At 64.1% G+C, this 19,030-nt stretch overlaps 3 protein-coding genes across 3 annotated transcripts; 2 read left to right on the top strand and 1 right to left on the bottom strand.

Moving 5' to 3' along the window:
• Nucleotides 1-3,331, top strand: LOC119114091 (glutamate-rich WD repeat-containing protein 1; the record flags this gene model as incomplete). Its single annotated transcript, XM_037238311.1, has 5 exons — nucleotides 1-112; nucleotides 491-662; nucleotides 1,240-1,405; nucleotides 1,779-1,964; nucleotides 2,415-3,331. Coding segments are annotated over 5 exons (774 nt in total), but the record flags the coding sequence as incomplete, so codon positions are not given.
• A 5,310-nt stretch (nucleotides 3,332-8,641) lies between these two features.
• LOC119114090 (spore wall protein 2) lies at nucleotides 8,642-14,462 on the top strand. Its single transcript, XM_037238310.1, has 5 exons — nucleotides 8,642-8,709; nucleotides 10,855-11,043; nucleotides 11,314-11,668; nucleotides 11,708-12,651; nucleotides 13,145-14,462. Exons 1-5 carry the CDS (start codon nucleotides 8,642-8,644, stop codon nucleotides 14,220-14,222), a joined length of 2,634 nt encoding a protein of 877 aa, XP_037094205.1. The 3' UTR covers nucleotides 14,223-14,462.
• Nucleotides 14,463-15,318: 856 nt separating this feature from the next.
• Nucleotides 15,319-18,323, bottom strand: LOC119113936 (matrix-remodeling-associated protein 7). The gene is made up of 2 exons (XM_037238171.1): nucleotides 18,126-18,323; nucleotides 15,319-16,806 (listed from the first exon to the last, which is right to left on the bottom strand). Exons 1-2 carry the CDS (start codon nucleotides 18,245-18,247, stop codon nucleotides 16,695-16,697), a joined length of 234 nt encoding a protein of 77 aa, XP_037094066.1. The 5' UTR covers nucleotides 18,248-18,323; the 3' UTR covers nucleotides 15,319-16,694.
• Between the last annotated feature and the right edge of the window lie 707 nt (nucleotides 18,324-19,030).

Here is a 19,030-nt window from a genome sequence, read left to right as displayed (position 1 = left end):
GCCGCCTCCCTGTACGCCCGCAACTCGGAGGACAAGAACACCAAGCCGGTGTTCACGTTCAAGGGCCACCAGACGGAGGGGTTCGCCGTCGACTGGTCGTCGGTGACGCCAGGTGAGGACCGTCGCGGGGGAAATCTCCCGTCTCCTCTCCCTGCGACGCACGCAGTGATAGTCCCCCCGCCGATGGGCGGGGGGGGGGGGGGCGTTGGTGAACGGGGATTGACTCCCCGGCTTTGGCTTCTATAGATACTGATGCTTCCATAGATACTGATTCTAGATACTGTAAAGCATGGTGTGGTGTTGCCCGGCGATCTCGTCCGAGCCGGTGTCTCGGTCTCGGGGACCGTCAACCGGCGCTCGCGTCGCCCTGGAGGCGCCGTGTGTGTTGCATCACGTGACGCTCCGTGCTGCGAGAAGCATTCACTCCGAGCACCGGCGGCACGCGCGCGGACGCCCCTGTTGACAGAAGGCGCGGTCTCTACTTCGCCAGGTGTGCTGGCGACAGGCGACTGCGGCCACAGCATACACGTGTGGCAGCCGGGCCCGGCCGGCACGTGGCGCGTGGACCAGCGGCCGTACGGCGCGCACACGGCCTCTGTCGAGGACATCCAGTGGTCGCCCAACGAGGCCACCGTGTTCGCGTCGTGCTCCGTCGACAAAAGGTGCGGGGCGGTCCCGCCGGGCCGCTCGGCGGCGCCACCAGGCGGGAGGCGCCGGTGTGACGGTGGGAAGGTGCCGGTTTGTGGGGTCTGGGTGGCTCAGACCCAGGGCACTGCGTCGAAGTCAGACCCGAGTCCTAGAGCCAAGTCACTTTACTACGGCCATGTGGGTCACGCCCTTGCCCAGACACTCTGTCACACTCGACAGCTGGCTGCCTGTCCCGTGATGGCATGGTCCTGATCCGTGGTTTAGGAGCGAAGGGGTTCCAAGTTCGCTCTCTCCCACCGGGCAGAATACCGTGTCGCGCCGTGCACCCCGAAGAGAGAGAGAGAGAGAGAGAGAGAGAGAGAGAGAGAGAGAGAGAGAGAGAGAGAGAGAGAGAGAGAGAGAGAGAGAGAGAGAGAGAGAGAGAGAGAGAGAGAGAAGATAGAGAGAGTGAGACGAGATGAGAACGCGCTCCTTCGTTTTTCATTCTCGTTCTCGTCGCTCCATGTTCTCATTCTTGTTCTCGTCGCTTCCTCGTTCTCTCCGTTTCTTTCGCGCGCCGGCGCTGATGCCTTGGTCGCGTGCCGCCGCCAGCATTCGAATCTGGGACAGCCGGGCGCCGCCGGCCAAGGCCGGCATGCTGCACGTGCCCGACGCGCACGACAGCGACGTGAACGTCATCAGCTGGAACCGAACAGAGCCGTTCATCGTGAGCGCGGCGACGACGGCAAACTGTGTCTGGATCTGCGCACGCTGCAGGGTGAGGCGACCCGGTGCCGGCGGCGTGTGCTTCGATGTTCAAAGCGGTCGTGGGGACGGTGGAAATGTCCGGACTGGAGGTCATTTCGGACGCCGGGTTGCTGTGCTCTGTCCTCTACCGGCACAATGCGCTAGTGCAAATAGGTAGCGACCCCGGTAGCCGTAAAGGTGGTGCGTGTCCCTGCTGAGGGTTGGATGTGAATGGTGGACGCCCTCGCGAGCGACACGGGTCAGTCGGCGCGGGCGGCTGACACGAGTGCGGTGGCGTGGCTGTAAGGCGACGCCTGCCGGCTGGAGCGGCAGCCGTGAGTGTGACAGAGGCTGGTCACGACCAAGGAGGCGCCTGACCCCCCACTCCTCCCGCGTGGCCGCAGTCGGGCCGGCCGGTGGCGCTGTTCAAGCACCACTCGGCGCCCGTGACGACGGTCGAGTGGCACCCGACGGACAGCACCGTGTTCGCGTCCGGCGGCGCCGACGACCAGGTGGTGCAGTGGGACCTCTCGGTGGAGCGCGACGACGAGGCGGCTGGCAGCTCGGCCGCAGCCGATGCCAAACTGAACGTGAGTGGAGGCTGAGAACTGTACGCGTCGCGCTGCTGCTGCCCACTGCCACGCCGACGTCATCTCGCGCTAGGGTTTTCTTCTTTGGTACCTCCGTCTCCTTGTGTCATGTATGATTTGCGCGCATCGTCTCTACTGGCTCACCGCTTTCGTTGTTTGCTCGCTGCCGCATCGTTCTCACTCCCACTGCATGTTGTTCTCACTCCTGCAGCGTTTTTCTCGCTCCCGCAGCACTCACGCAGCATGCATTGTTCTTACTTTGACTGACGCCTAAGCTTTGATATCAATGCTTCCATCGTCTCAGTGAAGATTGCTCATAAAATTATATTGATCTGGTGATGATTGTACACGGTAGTGCCACGCGGTATGCTGGCCGGGAAGAGTACATGTGGTCTTAGTCTGGTCGTGGTCGGGAGCCTAATGGTGGTGATGCCGCTTGCCCTGCCGCAGGAGCTGCCGCCGCAGCTGCTGTTCATCCACCAGGGCCAGGAGGACGTCAAGGAGCTGCACTGGCACCCTCAAGCGCCCGGCTGCCTCCTGTCCACCGCTCACAGCGGCTTCAACGTGTTCCGCACCATCAGCGTGTGAGCGGCCGCTTGACTCCGGCGGGATGGCGGCCTTGCCAAGACCTGAGTGTCGGGTGTCGGAGTCCAGCTTGCTGTCTGGCGCGGTGCTGAGCCAGAGTCTGGCCTGGTGCTGAGTCAGAGTCTGGCCTGCTGTCGGACGCAGTGCTGAGTCTTAGTCTGGCCTGCTGTCTGGCGCAATGCTGAATCAGAGTCCAGCCTGTTGTCTGGCGCGGCGCTGAGTCAGAGTCCAACCTGACGCGGTGCTGAGTCGGAGCCCAGCATGTTGTCTGGCGCGGCGCTGAGTCAGAGTCCAGCCTGCTGTCGGGCGCGGTGCTTAATCAGAGCCCAGCCTTGCGCGGCTCTGAGTCAGAGTTCAGCCCGCTGCCAGCACGTGGTGCGGCCGGGAGGTCACGGCGGACGAGTGTGTGACGGGGCCTCCCTCTGCTGATGGGACAGTCCGTCGGCCGGCCGCTGGCTCCCGGTGCTGGAGGGCGGCGGCAGATGCCGCTGGGCCGGGACGCCCTCTGTCGCCGCTGCTGATGGCTAGCCCGGGACGAGATGGGACCTCGGATGGCTGCTTTCCTGAAGCGCGCTGGGGCGTGAGGAAGGCAGTGGTTGCGCGGCGAGTCAAGGGTGGTGTTGCTGTTTGGATTGCAAGCGCGATACGACTGCGATTGCTCCGGAAGGGGGATGAGAGGCGGAGGAGGACGTGTTTTTGTGCCGGGTTGCGCCGTCTCAAGAAACGCATTGTCCGTGGTTGTGTAATCGTGATTGGAAGTTCGCGGTTGACGGAATATACGGACCCGGCTTTCTGCAGCCACTTTTCGTCGGTGTCCTGGATGAGCCGGCTTGCCGTAGCAAGTAGCCATGACAGTGAACCCGCAGCTGTTTCGTAACAGTAAATCACGAGCGAGTTTCAGGATCCGTTGCCGCGTTTCGTGTGTGGTGAACCCAGCGTCCAAGCCCTGGTTTCTGAAGCGCTCCGGCAGGCGTTCTTTGACCTGGTCGTGCTCGTGACCTGTAAAAAAGAAACGCCTTGCGTTGCAATTACTGCCCGTAAACGTTGCTATCCCCGCCAGGTCGACAAAGGTAGTTTCAGGCACGTTTCTTCTAGTGTTCACGTTTCGATTGTGGAAAACGTTCATGCCTCCTTTTACCTGCAGGTAAAGTTAAACCCGTGTTTAGCGGCAGCCAAAATAGCTTGCGCAAATTGCGTGGTCATGGAGCGAGTTCGTTTTCAAATATATGCAGGGAACATTCAGTGACTGGCTGAGGCAGAGTGGGGGGGGGGGGGGGGGGGGGGGTGCGCGGCGCAGATTGGAGCCGTTAGCCATGAATAACTGAAACACGCGGCCACCGGTCTGGCCACGATCAGCTGATGGCGTTAGCGCTGTCTAAGGACGGTGGGGCAGACAGGCTCGGTCAGTTTCTCACAGTCCGGCCAGACGGCGGCTCAAGAGGTGGCACTTCATTATTACTGGCTTGCGAATGCTCTTTTGTGGACGATGTTACATGGGAAGATCTCGTATACTTACATCACCACCTTACTCGTTCCATGCAAGCTGTTTATTCGGTCTAATGTAATGAAGAGCAGCTCTGTGCCGGCCTGCTCTCCAGTTCTACACTGGTCGGATACCCTACCCTCCCAATCTGCGCCCCTCCACCCGGCCGCGGGCAATCCTCCGATGCCGGAAGTTCTTGACCGCCGGCGCGCAGGTGTGCCGCTACCATGTACATCGGCTGTTGCCAGCTGATCACTGCCTCAATCACGCTTGAACCTCAGCGTCTAGTTTCCAACCAATCGCAAGCGTCAGCATAGAGCACCCGCTCACGGGAAGTGCAGGACACGCTGAGGACACAGGATACGCTCAGGACACCGGACACGCAGGACACACGCTCCCGATGCGGAGCACGCCCCGCCGAAAACTCCGGCCGTCAGCTGAGCGTCGGCGGGGGAGGCGCACGGCGCTGCCGATGCGTCGGTTCTGTCTATTTTTACCGGGAGTGGCGCTGTGTCTCCGGGCCAGCCTGCGGCGGTATTAATAGGAGCGTCGCAGTACGGGCGGGTCGGGACAGCACCTCCTTCCCGCGGCTTCCTCCAGTAGTCCGCGGAGGGGCCGTCGGTAGCCAGGGCGGGTGAGTGGTGCTCTCATCACCGGTGACAGCGCAGCCTTCCTCGCGACTTCCTCCAGTAGTCCGTGGAGGGGCCGTCGGTAGCCAGGGCGGGCGAGTGGTGCTTTCATCACCGGTGACAGCGCCTCTTCCTCGTGGCTTCGTTCGGCAGTCAGCAGAGGTGCCGTCGGTAACCGGGACGGGTGAGTGGTGCTCTCATCACCAGTGTCCAGGATCGGTGTGCTGACGAGCCACCAGCCCGCTGGGCCACTGACGCGGCTTCCGTGTCAGTGACCCGGAAGTAAGTCTGCTGGGTCACTGATCCATCGGCATGTCTGCTGCTGCTGCGGGGACCCTTTAGTCGGCTAGCCGTGTCAATGACCTAAGCAGGCCAGCTGTTGTAATAGCCGCCACCACGTCACCCGCGTCAATGACCGTTTCTAAGTGATCGGTCTATCAGGCAGCCATGTTAGAGATGCGTCTGTAATCAACGATATCAGTGACTACCCTTTCAGTCAGTCACTCTGATGACCAGTATACATGGCATCTGACAAACCCGTTTGTTATTTGTCCAGGAGAGACCAAAGCCGTCCGCCAACACTGCCGTCTTGGAACCGGCGAAGATAAGCAATAATGAATCGCTGAACCTGTCCTCCGACGGAAAGCGAGCCCTAGTCTCGTCTGTGGGGTTACGTAACCGCTCTCGGCGTCCCGCCATGGTCCCGAGGAGCAACACGTGACCTATCGGTGGACCACCACGACAGGGCTGCGCCGCCCCGCCCCGTCCGGACCGTAACCTGGAGCGTCATGCCGCCGGCGCGGCCTGGTCCGAACGACCTGCGGCTGGCGATCTGCCGGCGTGACCTGGCGGCCGTGACGGCGCTGCTGGCGGCCGGCGCCGACCCGTCCCAGCTGCAGGGCCAGCGCACGCCACTCTCCTGGGCACAGCAGGGCGGCGATGCGGCCATCGTGGCGGCGCTGCTCGCCGCCGGCGCCGACGCCAACCGACGCAGCAGCGACGCCCTGGAGCGCGTCGAGCCGCCGCTGGTCACCGCCATCCGGCTGGGCCAGGACGCCATCTTCTCGGCGCTGGTGGCGGCCGGTGCCGACCTCAGCGCCGCGGACTTCTATGGCCACACGCCGCTCTGGACGGCCGTGTGGCACCGGCGCCAGGTCATGGCCGCGCGCCTGGTGGCGGCCGGCGCCTGCCTCGCCTCGGCCGACAGCTGGCAGCAGTGCCCGCTGTACCTCGCCGCGCGCCAGCCGAGCGCCAGCTGGCACCGCCTGGCGCTGCTGCTGGCGCTGCTCGGCGCGCCGACCGACTTCGCCGACCCGGAAGGACGCTCCAGCCTCTGGTGGGCGATGCGCGAACGGGACGACCGGCTGGCGCGCGCGCTGGTGTCCTGCGGCGCGCGCCTGGCGCCCGGCTGCCCGCCGCTGGAGCACCCGGACGAGCAGCTGGTGCAGCAGCTGCGCGCGCCGCGCTCGCTGGCGCAGCTGTGCCGGCTGCGGCTGCGCCAGCTGGTGGGAGGCAGCGGCCGCGCGCTGCCCCAGCGGCTGGCCCAGCTGCCGCTGCCCGACGCGCTGGTGGCGTACCTGCAGCTGCGCGAGTTCAGCGAGCCCGTCTTCTTAGGCCCGGCCGAGTGGGCCGACTGAGGCACCGCCGCCCGACCCGGGTGTGTTCGACGGTTCGTGTCTCAGCCCGGGAGAGCCAGGGTGTCCGGAGGGTGCTCGGACAGAACTGGTGAGGAGGTGTGGCTGCCCGGCTGACCACAGGGAGGGTCGAACGCTAGCAGCCCACCTTGCCGGCGCGCCGGGCCTCTGACTGGCGAGAACGTGTGTTCCCAGCCAAAACTGAAGCATGCGAGCGCGCCGTGGACCGAACTGGGAGAAGCGAGAGCCGCACTCGGAGGCGTGGTGCCGTGCGGTCCGGATGTGAAAGTGGCTCCGGTGAGGCTGACGTGGCGCAAGCTAGCGAACCGACACGTGGCTCACGCGGAGCACTTGCGGTCCCGTGAGGCTGGCACATCAGCGCCAACAGCCCAACTTCAGTGACGCGATGTTCGAGTCATGACTCGCTGGAGATGAGTCAGAGACCGACTCTGTCAGACCACCGACCGCGGGTCCGAGTCAGGCCCTCTAAACCGGCTGTGACCGGCCGGGGGGATCTATATCGATTGGGAGGTCCCGTATCTCCCAAACTGGCCAGCGGAAGCGGTCAGTTGGATCGATGCAGCTGTGTGTCGGTGCTACCGCAGGTGACAGCGACAGTGAGTGACCCCCCCCCCCCCCCTCTTCCACGGGCCGGTCAGTGTTACCGCTCGCCTGCCCTCCCCCCCCCCCCCCCCCGCTTCGCCGGAGGCTGACCGGCTTCAATGATTCCTGCGAAATACGTCGCGGGAGGTCGTAACTGTGCTGACGGAACTGTGTTGGAAACAAGAAACTCTCGGCCAGATAGGCAATCTCACCCACTTATTCAGACAGTGACTTGAAGAAAGTTGCTGCCTCTGGGCCTTGAGCGTTATTTAACATTTATCGTAAAAGTCAGCCCGTTCTCAAGTGGCGATGTCTTTCAGATGGAGGTGTAGTGCATATCGAATAGTTTGATTTCATTATATATCACCTTGCCAGAATGTCGTGTTTATTCCCTCACATGCAGGTATACGAGATCAGTAGTGTAGCAAACTGCGAAAACGGTGAAACCATCATGGTAGGTCAACCGGAACCTGATATAGGTCAACCTCGATAGGACCTTGTGGCTTTTTGTTGGCCAGATTCGCCAGTTATGGCGTTGATTATGATACTTCCTCGAATACGTTATTGGCAACACAAGTTTATGTTTCCGCACCAAACGTCCTAAGGCGAGTACGAGCGACCTGTTCCTGGCACAGAGGCGAGAGATGTCCCACATGGCGTGTAACGTGAGTGAATGCTCGCGGATCTATAGCCCATGACGGGTTAAAGATGCAAAGATCTAGTGTCAAAAGTGAGGAAAATCCTCAGCCCGGAGGAGCTGCAGTAATCTCACCTGCAAAAACTCGGCCAAAATCAAATGCCCATTTTCGTTCGGGAGTCTTTCGTACGCAGACGACATGCCGCACAAATTTTCAAGTAAATGTAGCTCCAAGCGCTGAAACAGCGACGTAGATTGGACACAAAATTGCAGTTAAGCAAATTATGTTAACGGTCACTTTCGTACGCGTCTGTTCTGTTCACAAATAATAACGACGGTTTTAAGCCCCTTTTACACGCTGGCGAGTCATATGGATTTGGTATTGATCCACGGCTTTAGAATTTGTCATTTCAGCACTAACACGTTTAAGAAAAGCTGCGTTACAAATCTACAACAGACAATATAGACGGATATGTCATCGAGCGAAAGATGCAACAAATTCTCCGCCCCAGACTGCCAGTGCACGCTCTGTCACATCATCCGGGTCACAAAATCAGCCAGAGTCACCCTCTCAGGGACAACTGGATAGCCAATCCCCTGAAGCTTCAAATGAGGACGAAGATGCCGCCCAAATTAGCAATGCATCAACCACTGGAAGCGAAATGGAAGTTTCGGGGAGCAGGCAGAGTATGCGACCTCGATCTTCTCAAACCCTGCAAAGGGGACCATCGCGACCATCCCAGAATAGCATTGGCGGCTTTCCACCAGATAGCACACCGCCCCCGGGTTCCACACCAACCTCGAGCATAACAAGAACCTCTTCAAAGGGGCCGCTGTCGTCATCAAGCTTGGCAAAGGCATCTTCAAAGGGACCGTTGGCATCATCAAGTCTGGCGAAGACACCATCAGACGGACCCCGTCCCCCATCTGCCTCAAGCTTGTCCAAGACGCCTTCAAATGGCCCAGGTTCGTCACCCAGCCTGGCCAAGTCTTCATCTAGAGGACCGCTCACGGCTTCCAGCTCAGCCAATGCCCCAGACCTGGGCGGTTCTCAGTCCGGTCAGGCGCCGGCCGCGACCCCGAGCGGCACCGCCACGGACACGGACATGTCCGCTGTGTCCTCCGGCGAGACGCCCGCGTACACGCAGGCCACGCCGTCCAGCAACAACGTGACGTCAGAGAGCGAAGCGGGCGGAGCCGGCAGCCCTGCGCCATCCTTCGGCGAGCTGCCGACGGCGGCGAGCGGCGGCGTGGCCGGCGGCGCCTCCCAGCCCGCCGTCACCGACTCCGCCCTCCCAGCCAGTCTCTCCGCGACCGGCAGTCGCACGTCAGCGACGGGAAGTCGCACGTCCGTGGCCGGGGGTCGCACGTCCGCAACCGGCAGTCGCACGTCAGCGACAGGTAGTCGCACGTCCGCTGCCGGCGGTCGCACGTCCGCGGCCGGGAGTCACACGTCAGCGACAGGTAGTCGCACGTCTGCGACGGACGGTCGCACGTCCGCTACCGGCGGTCGCACGTCCGCGGCCGGGAGTCACACGTCAGTGACAGGTAGTCGCACGTCTGCGACGGGCAGTCGCACGTCCGCGGCAGGTAGTCGCACGTCCGCAACCGGCAGTCGCACGTCCGCGGCCGGCAGCCGCACGTCTGCTGCGTTCGGCGCGTCTCGTCCGGACGTGGCCGCCGCGCCGTCCTCCGGCGCTGCGGCGTCCGACACCGCGCTCGGGTCTGCGCCTGCCTCCCGGACGGACGCCGCCGAGGCCGGCGCGTCGCCAGGCAGCCTGTCCGACCTGGCGCCGGCCGGGTCGGCGGACGCGGCGCGCTCCGGCGAGGTGACGCCGACAGCCAGCCAGTCTGCGCCGGAGTCCGAGGTTCCGCTGTCGCCACGACCGTCTCAGAAGCTCTCGCAAACGGGCTCGCGTGTCGGCGCGACCTCGTCCCAGCGGTTGGCGCAGACCGGCTCCACGGTCAGCACGACGTCTTCTCAGCGTTTGCCGCAGACGTCGTCCCAACGTCTGGCGAAAACATCCTCACAACGCCTGGCACAAACATCTTCCGAACGTCTGGCGAAAACCTCGTCCCAGCGGCTGGCGCAAACCTCGTCCGAACGTCTGGCGAAAACCTCGTCCCAACGCCTGGCGCAGACACCGTCCCAACGCCTGGCGCAAACGTCGTCCCAACGCCTGGCGCAAACGTCGTCCCAACGTCTGGCGCAAACGTCGTCACAACGCCTGGCGCAAACATCCTCACAACTTTTGGGCCAGGCGCCGTCTCAGCGCCTGACCCAGGCCGGGTCGAAGGTGGGCGTGTCTTCCTCCTCCGAGATTGACCCGCAGACGGAGACGAGCACGGCCGGCTCCGGCGCGGCCACGCCCTCCTCCAGCGCCGCCGGCGGTGTGACGTCAGGAAGCGGCGCACCGAGCGCGGCCGCGTCGCGCACGGACGGCGCCGCCGAGCCCGGCTCTCGCGCGTCCCTGGGCGGCGCCAGCGCGGCCGGCAGCGTGACTGCCAGCAGCTCGCAGGCCGCGGCGGCCAGCAGCGCGCAGCTGTCGGCCGCGGCGTCCCGTGCGAGCGCGGCGCGGTCCCAGTCCGGAGACGAGGCGTCGGCGGCCGCCAGCGGCCAGCTGGGGGCCAGCTCCAGCGGCCGGGTGTACGCCAGCGGGAGTGGACAGGTGTCGCCCGCGAGGAGTGGACAAATGTCGCCCAGCGCCAGCGGGCAGGTGTCCACGCCGGGCAGCGGGCAGGTCTCACCAGCGCGGAGTGGAGAGCTGTCGTCCAGCCCCGGCGGGAGGGCGTCTTCCCACACCAGCGGACAAATCTCTCCCACTCAGAGCGGACGCGTGCCGTCCACCCACAGCGGCCGGCTGTCCACCAGCGCCAGCGGCCAGGTGTCACCGACCCACAGCGGCCAGCTGTCGTCGGGTCCGAGTGGCAGGGTCTCCTCCAGCGCCAGCGGTCAGGTCAACCCGTCTCGCAGCGGTCGGGTGTCATCCAGCCACAGCGGGCGGGTGGCCTCCACCACCAGCGGACAGGTTTCGCCGGCGGGCAGCGGCCAGATGTCGCCGAACCTGAGTCAGAAGATGTCCGCCGGCGGGAGCGGCCCGCTCGCGACGAGCAGCAGTGAGGCGGCCTCCTCCAGCCCCAGCGGCCAAGTGTTCACCAGCGCCTCACAGGGTGGCGTGGCTCGGTCGGCCTCCGGCAGCGTGACGGCCTCGCAGACCGGCAGCCGCGCGTCGGCTACCGCCAGCTCCTCCTCGGCCGCCGCTGCGTCAAGCGCCAGCAGCGCCTCGCGGCGGGACGTGTTCGCCGTGTCCTCCGCCAGTGGCACCGCGCCGCTGACCGGGGCGTCCGCCACCGACGCCGACACCGTCGGGCCCCAGCAGGATGCCGGGAGGAGCGCCGACACCGACGCCGCATTAGGGGCAGCCGCCGCCGCAAGCTCGGCGGCAGGGTTCGCGGCGGAGGACGCGGAGGAGCCGGTGCTGGAGCCTGAAGACGAGGAGGACGCGGAGTCGGTGTCGGTGTCTTCGCGTGCTAGCAGCGCCTCGACGCGGCGGCGTGGGTCCGGCGGCGGCCGGCGGCGCTCCTCCGGCGGCCGGCGGCGTGCGTCTGCCGGCAGGCGCGCCCTGCAGGCCGCCTCGGCGGCCGGCGGCGGCGCGCCGCTCGGCTGGCCGTGCCTGCCGCCGCCCGGCCGCTCCGGGCCGCCCTGCTCGAAGCCGCCTCGAATCACGACCGTGGTGCGGTCCGACTGCGCTCAGCAGGCGTGGGACATGTTTGGCAGGAGGGTGCCCAAGCACAACTGCATCGATCCGCAGTACACGCTGCGCGGGAAGCGCATTCCCGTGCTGAACGCGCGCAAGGGCACCATCTGCTCGGCCGTGGAGATGTACTCCAACTGCGGCGGCAGGCCGCCGGCCATTCGCCCGCTGGTAGGCCCGACGGCGGTCAAAAGGAATCCGCGGCCGAGCAGCGGCGGTTGCCGCCGCCGCCGCCGCAGCAAGGGTGGATGCAAGGGCCTGCAAAAGAAAAAGAAGGAGCTGGAGAGAGAGCGCAAGCGGCTAGAGGAGGAGAGCGACCGGCTGGAGGAAGAGCGTCTGTGCCTGGAGGAGGAGCGGCAGTGTCTGGACGAGGAGCGAGCGCGGCTGGAGGCGCTAGCGGCCGGTGCCGACGAGCAGGAGCCGGCGCCGCGCGACGAACGCGACGAGCTGCAGGCGGAACGGAGCCGGATCGAGCAGGAGCGGAAGACGGTGTCGCAGGAGTGGAGTCGGCTGCAGGAGCGCATCTCGCAGCAGGACGTGGAGGAGCGGCGCATCTCCAGCCAGATGGAGGAGCTGCAGGCGCACCGTCAGGAGTCGCTGCGCCAAGACGAGCTGGAGCAGCGCCGCCTCGACGGCATCGAGTCTCAGCTGGCCGAGGAAAGGAAAAAGATGTTGATGGGTGACCAGGACACCGCGGAAGACCCCGCAGCTTCCAGCGGGCAGAGGAGCGAAGGAGAGGAGGGTGAGCAGAGCGCCCCCGAGACGGACGGAGAGGAAGATGGTGCGCGGAGCGGTGCTGAGACGGAGGGAGATGAAGAAGGTGAACATGGCGAAGCTGGGGCAGATGGGGAGGAAGAGGAGGACGCTGAGGCAGATGGCGATGGCGAAGGTGTCAAGAGCGACGCCGAGACGGACGAAGGCGTGGAAGGTGGGGAGGGCGGCGAAGAGGAAACAGAAGGAGACGGCGAAGGTGATCAAAGTAGCCAAGAGGAGACAGAAGTAGAAGGGGAAGGTGGTCGGAGCGACCAGGAGACGGAAGGGGAGGGTGAAAGTGCTCAGAATGCCCCTGACATGGATGAGGAGGGAGGATCACCCGCACAAACCGATGGAGAGGAACAGCCTCCTGCTACGAGTGACGGAGAAGACCAGCCGTTAGGTGGCAGCGGCGGGGAAGAAGACACCATCGCGCAGAGTGACAGCGATTACAAACCCTCCGACCAGACGGACGAGGACGCCAAGTCCCTCAGCCGAATAGACGAAGAGGGCGAATCGGCGGCCAGGCTAGCCGAAGAGCAGCAGTCCGCGCCGGCGGAGGACGAGGACACGTCTCTGGCGCAGACCGACGCCGACGAGGACCAATCGCCGCCAGCAGACCGACGCCAACGAGGACCAATCGCTGGCGCAGACCGACGCCGACGAGGACCAAACGCTGCCGCAGACCGACGCCGACGGCGGGTCCATCGACCAGACGGACGACGGCGAGCAGCCGCGCAGCGACAGCCAGGCTACGCTGACGGCTGGGGAGGACGGCGCCGAGGAGCCGACGCCGGGCAGCGGCGAGGCGACGCCGCGCGCCGGGTCGGCGCACAGCGCCAGCGGCACGACCTCGCCCGGCCAGCCGACCTCCGACGGCGGGCCGACCGACGGCGACGCCGCCGACCCGTTCGACGACTTTGGCGGCGGCGCGGCGGACGACACGGAGACAACGGACGCCGACGCCGACCAGACGGGCCAGTCCGATGCGGAGGCCGGCGGTGTCGCGTCGGAGGTCGCGACCGATCATGGAGAGGAGGGCGAGACGGCGACCGAGTCGGACGCGCCGCCGAGCGTCAGCGCCAGCCGCACCGGCCGCAGCTCGGGCTCGCTGGCCGGTACCGGCAGCCAGACGGGGTCGCGGCCGTCGCTGGCCGACGCCGGGGCCGAAGCGGACGCGGACCTCGGCTTCGGCACGACGGCGGACGCGCAGCCGGCCGACGACGGCGGCGATGGCGCGGCGAGTCCAGGAGAGGCGACGTCCGGCGCGGACCTGGCCGCCGCGGACGGCGGCGAAGCGGCTGGGGAGACGGAGGCCGACGCCACCGACCGGACGTCGCTGAGCTCGGGGGAGGTGACGGGGCAGACGGAGGAGGAGATGGGAGGGGAGACAACGGAGGAGACTGCGGACGAAGTGGGAGGAGAGACGGCGAACGAGATGGCTGGAGAGACGGCGGTGGAGGCGGGAGATGATACGGCAGGGGAGACCGCGGAGGAGACGGCAGAGGAGACGGCGGAGGAGACGGCTGAAGGGACAGCGGAGGAGACAACAGAGGAGACCGTTGGTAATACTACGGGGTCAATGGACGGGCAAATGGGACTCGACGGGCCGCCAGCGGCGGAGCAGGAGCCAAGCGGGGTGACCGAGGATGGCTCCGAAGAGATGGCAGCATCGGAGGCAGGGGGAGAAACCAACGAAGAAGTCCAAGAGACTGCTGAAGAGACTGGAGCCTCCGAGACCGAGGGCGAGGGTGGTGGCGCAGCCCAGGAGACTGCCGAGGAGACCGGTGCTTCGACGACAGAAGGGGAAGCCGACAGCACGGCCCAGATGACCGACGAGACCGGTGTTTCGGCGACAGAAGAAGCCGACAGCACGGCCCAGATGACCGAGGAGACCGGTGTCTCGGAGACGGAAGGAGCCGACAGCACGGCCCAGGAGACGGCCGAGGAGACCGGCGTCTCGGAGACCGAAGGAGAGGCCGACGGTACAGCCCAGGAGACGGGCGCATCGGAGGCGGACGCATCGGCGGAGGGAGACGCGCCGCCAGCGGCAGCGGCCTCCCAGACGGGAGGAGACGCCACTACGGAGGGTCAGGCGGCCACTGAACCCGGAACCACCAGCGCGGAGGACGAGGAGGCGACGCCAGAGCCCAACGCAAACGAAGAGGACTTCTTCTGAGCACGGCGGGCCGGCCAGCCATGCCTCACTGGCTGGAGTTTACATTGGTTGATCGCACCACATCCCGTAGACACGCTGGGGGCAGCCAACACTCGCTGGGGACAAAGCACTCACTGGGGATAACAGGATTCACTGGGGACAGCCAACACTCGCTGGGGACAACAGCACTCACTGGGGACAGCCAACACTCGCTGGGAAGCGTCATGCAGGACTGACAATACACAAACGTCGACAGGCTCTCACCGAGGGGTCGAAACATCCCATAGCAAAAGCAGATGCAGCAGCTCGTAAGCAACGCCAGCAGACGGGCGTGAGATCAGGGTGACTTCAAAGGCCACACTCCACAAGACGGGCGTCTGTGTACGTACTGTGAGGAGGCAACAGTCCAGTGCTGGCTCTGTTCCACTTCCGGCGGGTTATACATCCGAAACCAACCCCATCGTCTGCTTCGCCCACCATGGCCCCACGGCTGCCTCCGGCAGTGTCTTGTCGCGATCTGTCCCCACTTCCGACGGGTCATACATCCGAGATCGACTCCATCGTCTGCCCCGTCCGTCGTGACCCACGTCTGCCTCCAGCGACGCATCGTCGCGGAGCTGGTGTGGCGCACCACGGCCATAATACACCTCAGACTCGCCGAACGCGGCGATCGTGCAGCGCTGGCCAGCGGCAAGCAGGAGCTCGGCTCTGGACGGAGGAACTGCGGGAGTGCAGTGAGGCTTACCGCACGTGGCAAAAGTCGTGCGAGATTAGAAACTGGTGACGCGACGCAACATCCGACATATCTATTCACGGTCCATTTTGAACTGGGATGACAGCATCACGTCGGTGCCAGGTAACGTACTCTACAGATACCGTAGAATCTATCTCGCGACAGCATACATAGGAAGTACCAGTATGTGGCCACATGCAAAATGTCTACGCATGGACCACACGGGTGCCGGTAATGTAGTGGCTAACGTGTCTGCGTCAACCACTGCGCGTCTGGGAAACTAGAGGTACGGGGTTCGATTCCCCGCGGTGCCAGGGCGAGAGGCAGGAGGCGCCATATAGGTCTCAGCAGCTAAGTGCGTCGGAAAGCCTCAACGGCACACACACACACACGCGGATCACGCTATGTTGTCCAGATAATGATGACATCTTACCCATCTGACCATCGCTCATTAAGCATATGGGGGAGATCGCTACGTAATCGCCAGACGCGACACCACACAACGTTCAACGCAACAACGCTCCGCCAAAAGCCAACGGGCGGCGTGGCGCCAACTAGCATCACACGATGTGGTCCTTTGACGGCCACGACCATCAAGCGCTTACACAGGCGACACGTCATGGCACTGAATCTTCGGACCACTTTTTCAGCAATAAAGCCCGCTGAATAGAAATAGGCAAGCACTGGTTAAAACCACGCATCCCCTTCCTGGCCTATTCAATGAAAAGCATGTCATGTGCTATGTCTCAATCCACGCTGCGGGACTGACCGCCTTAAATGTGACAAATACGCATCAGTCCACTCAGCTACGTGCCAGAACAAAAAAACGTTAAGTACAGGAACACCTGTACTTCCCCAGCCCCTTCCCGGATAGTCTGAAAGCTGGGCAGTTTTTCTCCCGTGGACACCCTGTTTGTACATCACTGCTCACGCAGCAACTTGACTAGAAGTGAAGTGCTCATATGTGAAGCTAGCAATAACACAAATCACTGAACATAGCTAACAACGATAGCATAGTACATAATAATGCACGGTAAGCTGTGCTAAGACAAAAACACGAATACATGTCTGCACGCAAGCCTAGCCATGACATTATATAATCCATATCACAGACGTTTAAATAAAGTTATCCCTAAGCTGAAATGACTTGCCCGTAGCACTTAAAACAGCCGCGAAACGGAAGGACACTGACTGGCCTACAGGACTTTGAACCGATAGCTTGCGTGGAGTCAATGCCTTGCATATCTATTCCGTTCAGCCATACGCTTCAGACACAGAGACTCGTGCACTTCATCTCAGACACAGAGACTCGTGCACAGGTGCGTCATCGACACCGCCCCAGCAGCGGCCGCGTCACGGGCTTCACCGGGGGTGTAGGGATGGGGTGGGATGGGGGAGCACGTTATCTCCAGCGAACAGTGTCCCGCCGCTCACAGCACGAGCCGTAGATGGCGGGGGTACATCCCACACCGAGATCCGACCGGGGCGGGTACATCGCGCGCGGAAATCCGGCCGGGGCGGGGTACATCCCGCGCGGAGATCCAGAGATCCGGCCGGGGCATACATCCCGCGCGGAGATCCGGCCGGGGCAGGTGTACATCCCACACCGAGATCCGGCCGGGGCATCCCGAGAGATCCAGAGATCCGGCCGGGGCATACATCCCGCGCGGAGATCCCACCGGGGCAGGTGTACATCCCGCGCGGAGATCCGGCCGGGGCGGGTGTACATCCCGCACGGAGGACCGGAGCGGGCGCGCAGCTCACATGTAGAGCTTCAGCTGCGACTGCATGTCGTCCAGCGACGGGCTGCCGAACTTGTCGCTGTTCTTCTGCATCAGGTCCAGTATGGCGGCCATCTGGTCCCGCTCCACCCTGCGGAGCGCGGCGCTCAGGTCAGGTCAGGTCAGGTCAGGCGGCGCTCAGGCGCTGCTGTTTGTGCGGCGTCACGCCATTGGCCGAGCTCTCTCAGCGCGACCCGAGCTCGCCAATGGTGGCCGAGGTTACTTCCGTTGCACATAGCAGCTCGCAGCAGCTGACTCGGTCCAGGTGCCAATAACACCCCACGTGGCCGGTTCGGGCCATAATAAACCGAAGGCCAAGTCAAACTGGAGGCAAGTTTAACGACCAGTAGACATTAATATCCTCCAATGGCGTGCCAAAGGCGCAAAAAGTCACCATTTGTAACGTATCGGCAGCCGAGGTTCATTCCGCAGAACAAACAATGCCTCCCGCAACAGCTGTGGCAACGCGCCCAGCCCCTTTCTGAGGCCCTGGTGGGGGCTCAATTGTAGGGGCTCTCGCCCCTACAGTCACTACCTTCCAGCTGTCCTCTTTTCATCGATATACACTGATACTATGCTTGCTAAGCATGCGCAGCATTCTGGCGTCCGGTATGAGTCCCTTCCCAGATCACGTATCAGGCGAAATCTTACACGTCCTGGCAGATGGCACCCTGCCCCTGACCCCTCACCGTTCCAGCCGCCGGTCTGGCTGTACAGCGCTGGCAATCTGCGACGTTATTTCATGGCGCGTGACGGCCTTAAGCCACCGGGCAGCCTGTTTCGCCTAGCAATGCAATACACAGCAAGTCTCATTTATCTACAGCTCTTGCCACCCCTGGGCCATACAATTTTGACGGCAACGATACAAGCTGGAGTTAATGTACGCTCTCTGTCGACCCTCGCCCGCAATTTTCCGCTTCCCCCAACTTTGATTGCAGTGCCTCCCCGAGCCCCGGGTTGAGTAACGTGGTGCTTCCTCTGGTGGCACTGCCCCGCCCCCCGCCCCGCCACTGTCCGCTCCCGCCGGCCGCTAGCGGCACCGACTGTCTCTCGTGGCGGTGCTGCCCCCCCCTCCCTCAAACACTGTCCGCTCCCGGCGGCCCATGGCGGTGCCTGATAGTCTCTCGTGGCGGCTCCCTCCTCCTCCCCCCCCCCCCCCCTCTCCATGACACTGTCCGCTCCCGGCGACCCCTGGCGGCACCGACTGTCTCTCGTGGCGACGCTGCATCCCCCCTCCCCCCCCCCCCCCAGACACTGTCTGCTCCCGCCGGCCCCGGATGCCACTGACTGTCTCTCGTGGCGGCGCTGCCCCCCCCCCCTTCCGACCCCGGACGCCAATGATTATCTCTTGTGGCTGCCCCGCCCCCGCCCAGACACTGCCCGCTTCCGGCGGCCCCCGGCGCCACTGACTGTCTCTCCTGGCGGCGCTGCTCGTCGCTCATGCCGCGCTGCAGCTGACTGCGGATGGAGCGCAGCTCGGCCCGCTTCACGCGGCCCGGCAGGTGGTGCGCCACCTCCACCAGGTCGGGCATGGCCCGGTCCGAGTCCTCCTCCGAGTCGTCCGAGTCCTGCCGCCCCGGCGGCGGCGGCAGGCCCGACGACGGCGGCCGCTCCTCCTGCGCAGCCGGGCGACGCGGGACGGGTGAGGAACACGGGCGCACATCGCCTGCACCGCCGGTTCCCCTGACAAGGCACGCATCGGCGCGGCGGCACAGTTCGGCAGCACGGCACGGGCTGGCAGGCTAGCGGCGACAATCCAACGGTGTAGGAGGGGGCACTGTCTCACCAAGTGCCTGCTGCCATCATCACGCGTGGGTACGGGGGAACGGGTGAACTACGCTTGAGCGGAGACGGCAAATACGCGCCACACTGTCCATTCTACTCAAGCAACATCAACTATTCGCCGCAGGTTTTGCCAAAGGCGGGGCAAGGGGGGGGGGAGACATTCAGTCGGCACCGCGACCACCCGCTCATCAGTGACCAGGCCTCGGCGGTCAGACGTCACGACGGACCTCGCTCGGCTGATCACCCCAGCCGATCGGAGCGGCCGTCCTGCCAGACAAACTTCCGCCCCATTATTAGCCCGACTCCTCCCACACTCCGGCTTTGCACGCGACCGCCGGCGGCGATCGAGCGCGGCGGCCGCAGGGGCCGTCAATATCATTAATAGCCGCCCACCTGCCGGGCGCCGCTTATCGGCGGGCGCCGGCCAGACGCTCGGCTCGACTGACTGGCGCGGTCACCGGACCTTACAGCGTACAGAGGCTGAGCAGAAGCAGGCGATATGGCGGCAAAACAGCCGTCGGCAAGCCTCG

This window comes from Pollicipes pollicipes, unplaced genomic scaffold, assembly GCF_011947565.3.
Source record: "Pollicipes pollicipes isolate AB1234 unplaced genomic scaffold, Ppol_2.1 Scaffold_7262;HRSCAF=8765_pilon_pilon_pilon, whole genome shotgun sequence".
In the NCBI taxonomy this organism is placed as follows: Eukaryota; Metazoa; Arthropoda; class Thecostraca; order Pollicipedomorpha; family Pollicipedidae; genus Pollicipes; species Pollicipes pollicipes.
This window is presented reverse-complemented; position numbering and strand designations above follow the sequence as displayed.

Excerpts from the sequence above, each read along its gene's own strand:
- LOC119114090 (XM_037238310.1), top strand. The coding sequence starts at position 8,642 with ATGTCCGCTGTGTCCTCCGGCGAGACGCCCGCGTACACGCAGGCCACG. Across the intron at positions 8,710-10,854 it reads CCGTCCAGCAACAACGTGAC|TGGCACCGCGCCGCTGACCG; the intron begins GTCAGAGAGCGA and ends GTCCTCCGCCAG. Across the intron at positions 11,044-11,313 it reads GAAGACGAGGAGGACGCGGA|GAGGGTGCCCAAGCACAACT; the intron begins GTCGGTGTCGGT and ends CATGTTTGGCAG.
- LOC119113936 (XM_037238171.1), bottom strand. The coding sequence starts at position 18,247 with ATGCCCGACCTGGTGGAGGTGGCGCACCACCTGCCGGGCCGCGTGAAG. Across the intron at positions 16,807-18,125 it reads CAGCGCCGCCAGGAGAGACA|GGTGGAGCGGGACCAGATGG; the intron begins GTCAGTGGCGCC and ends CGCGCTCCGCAG.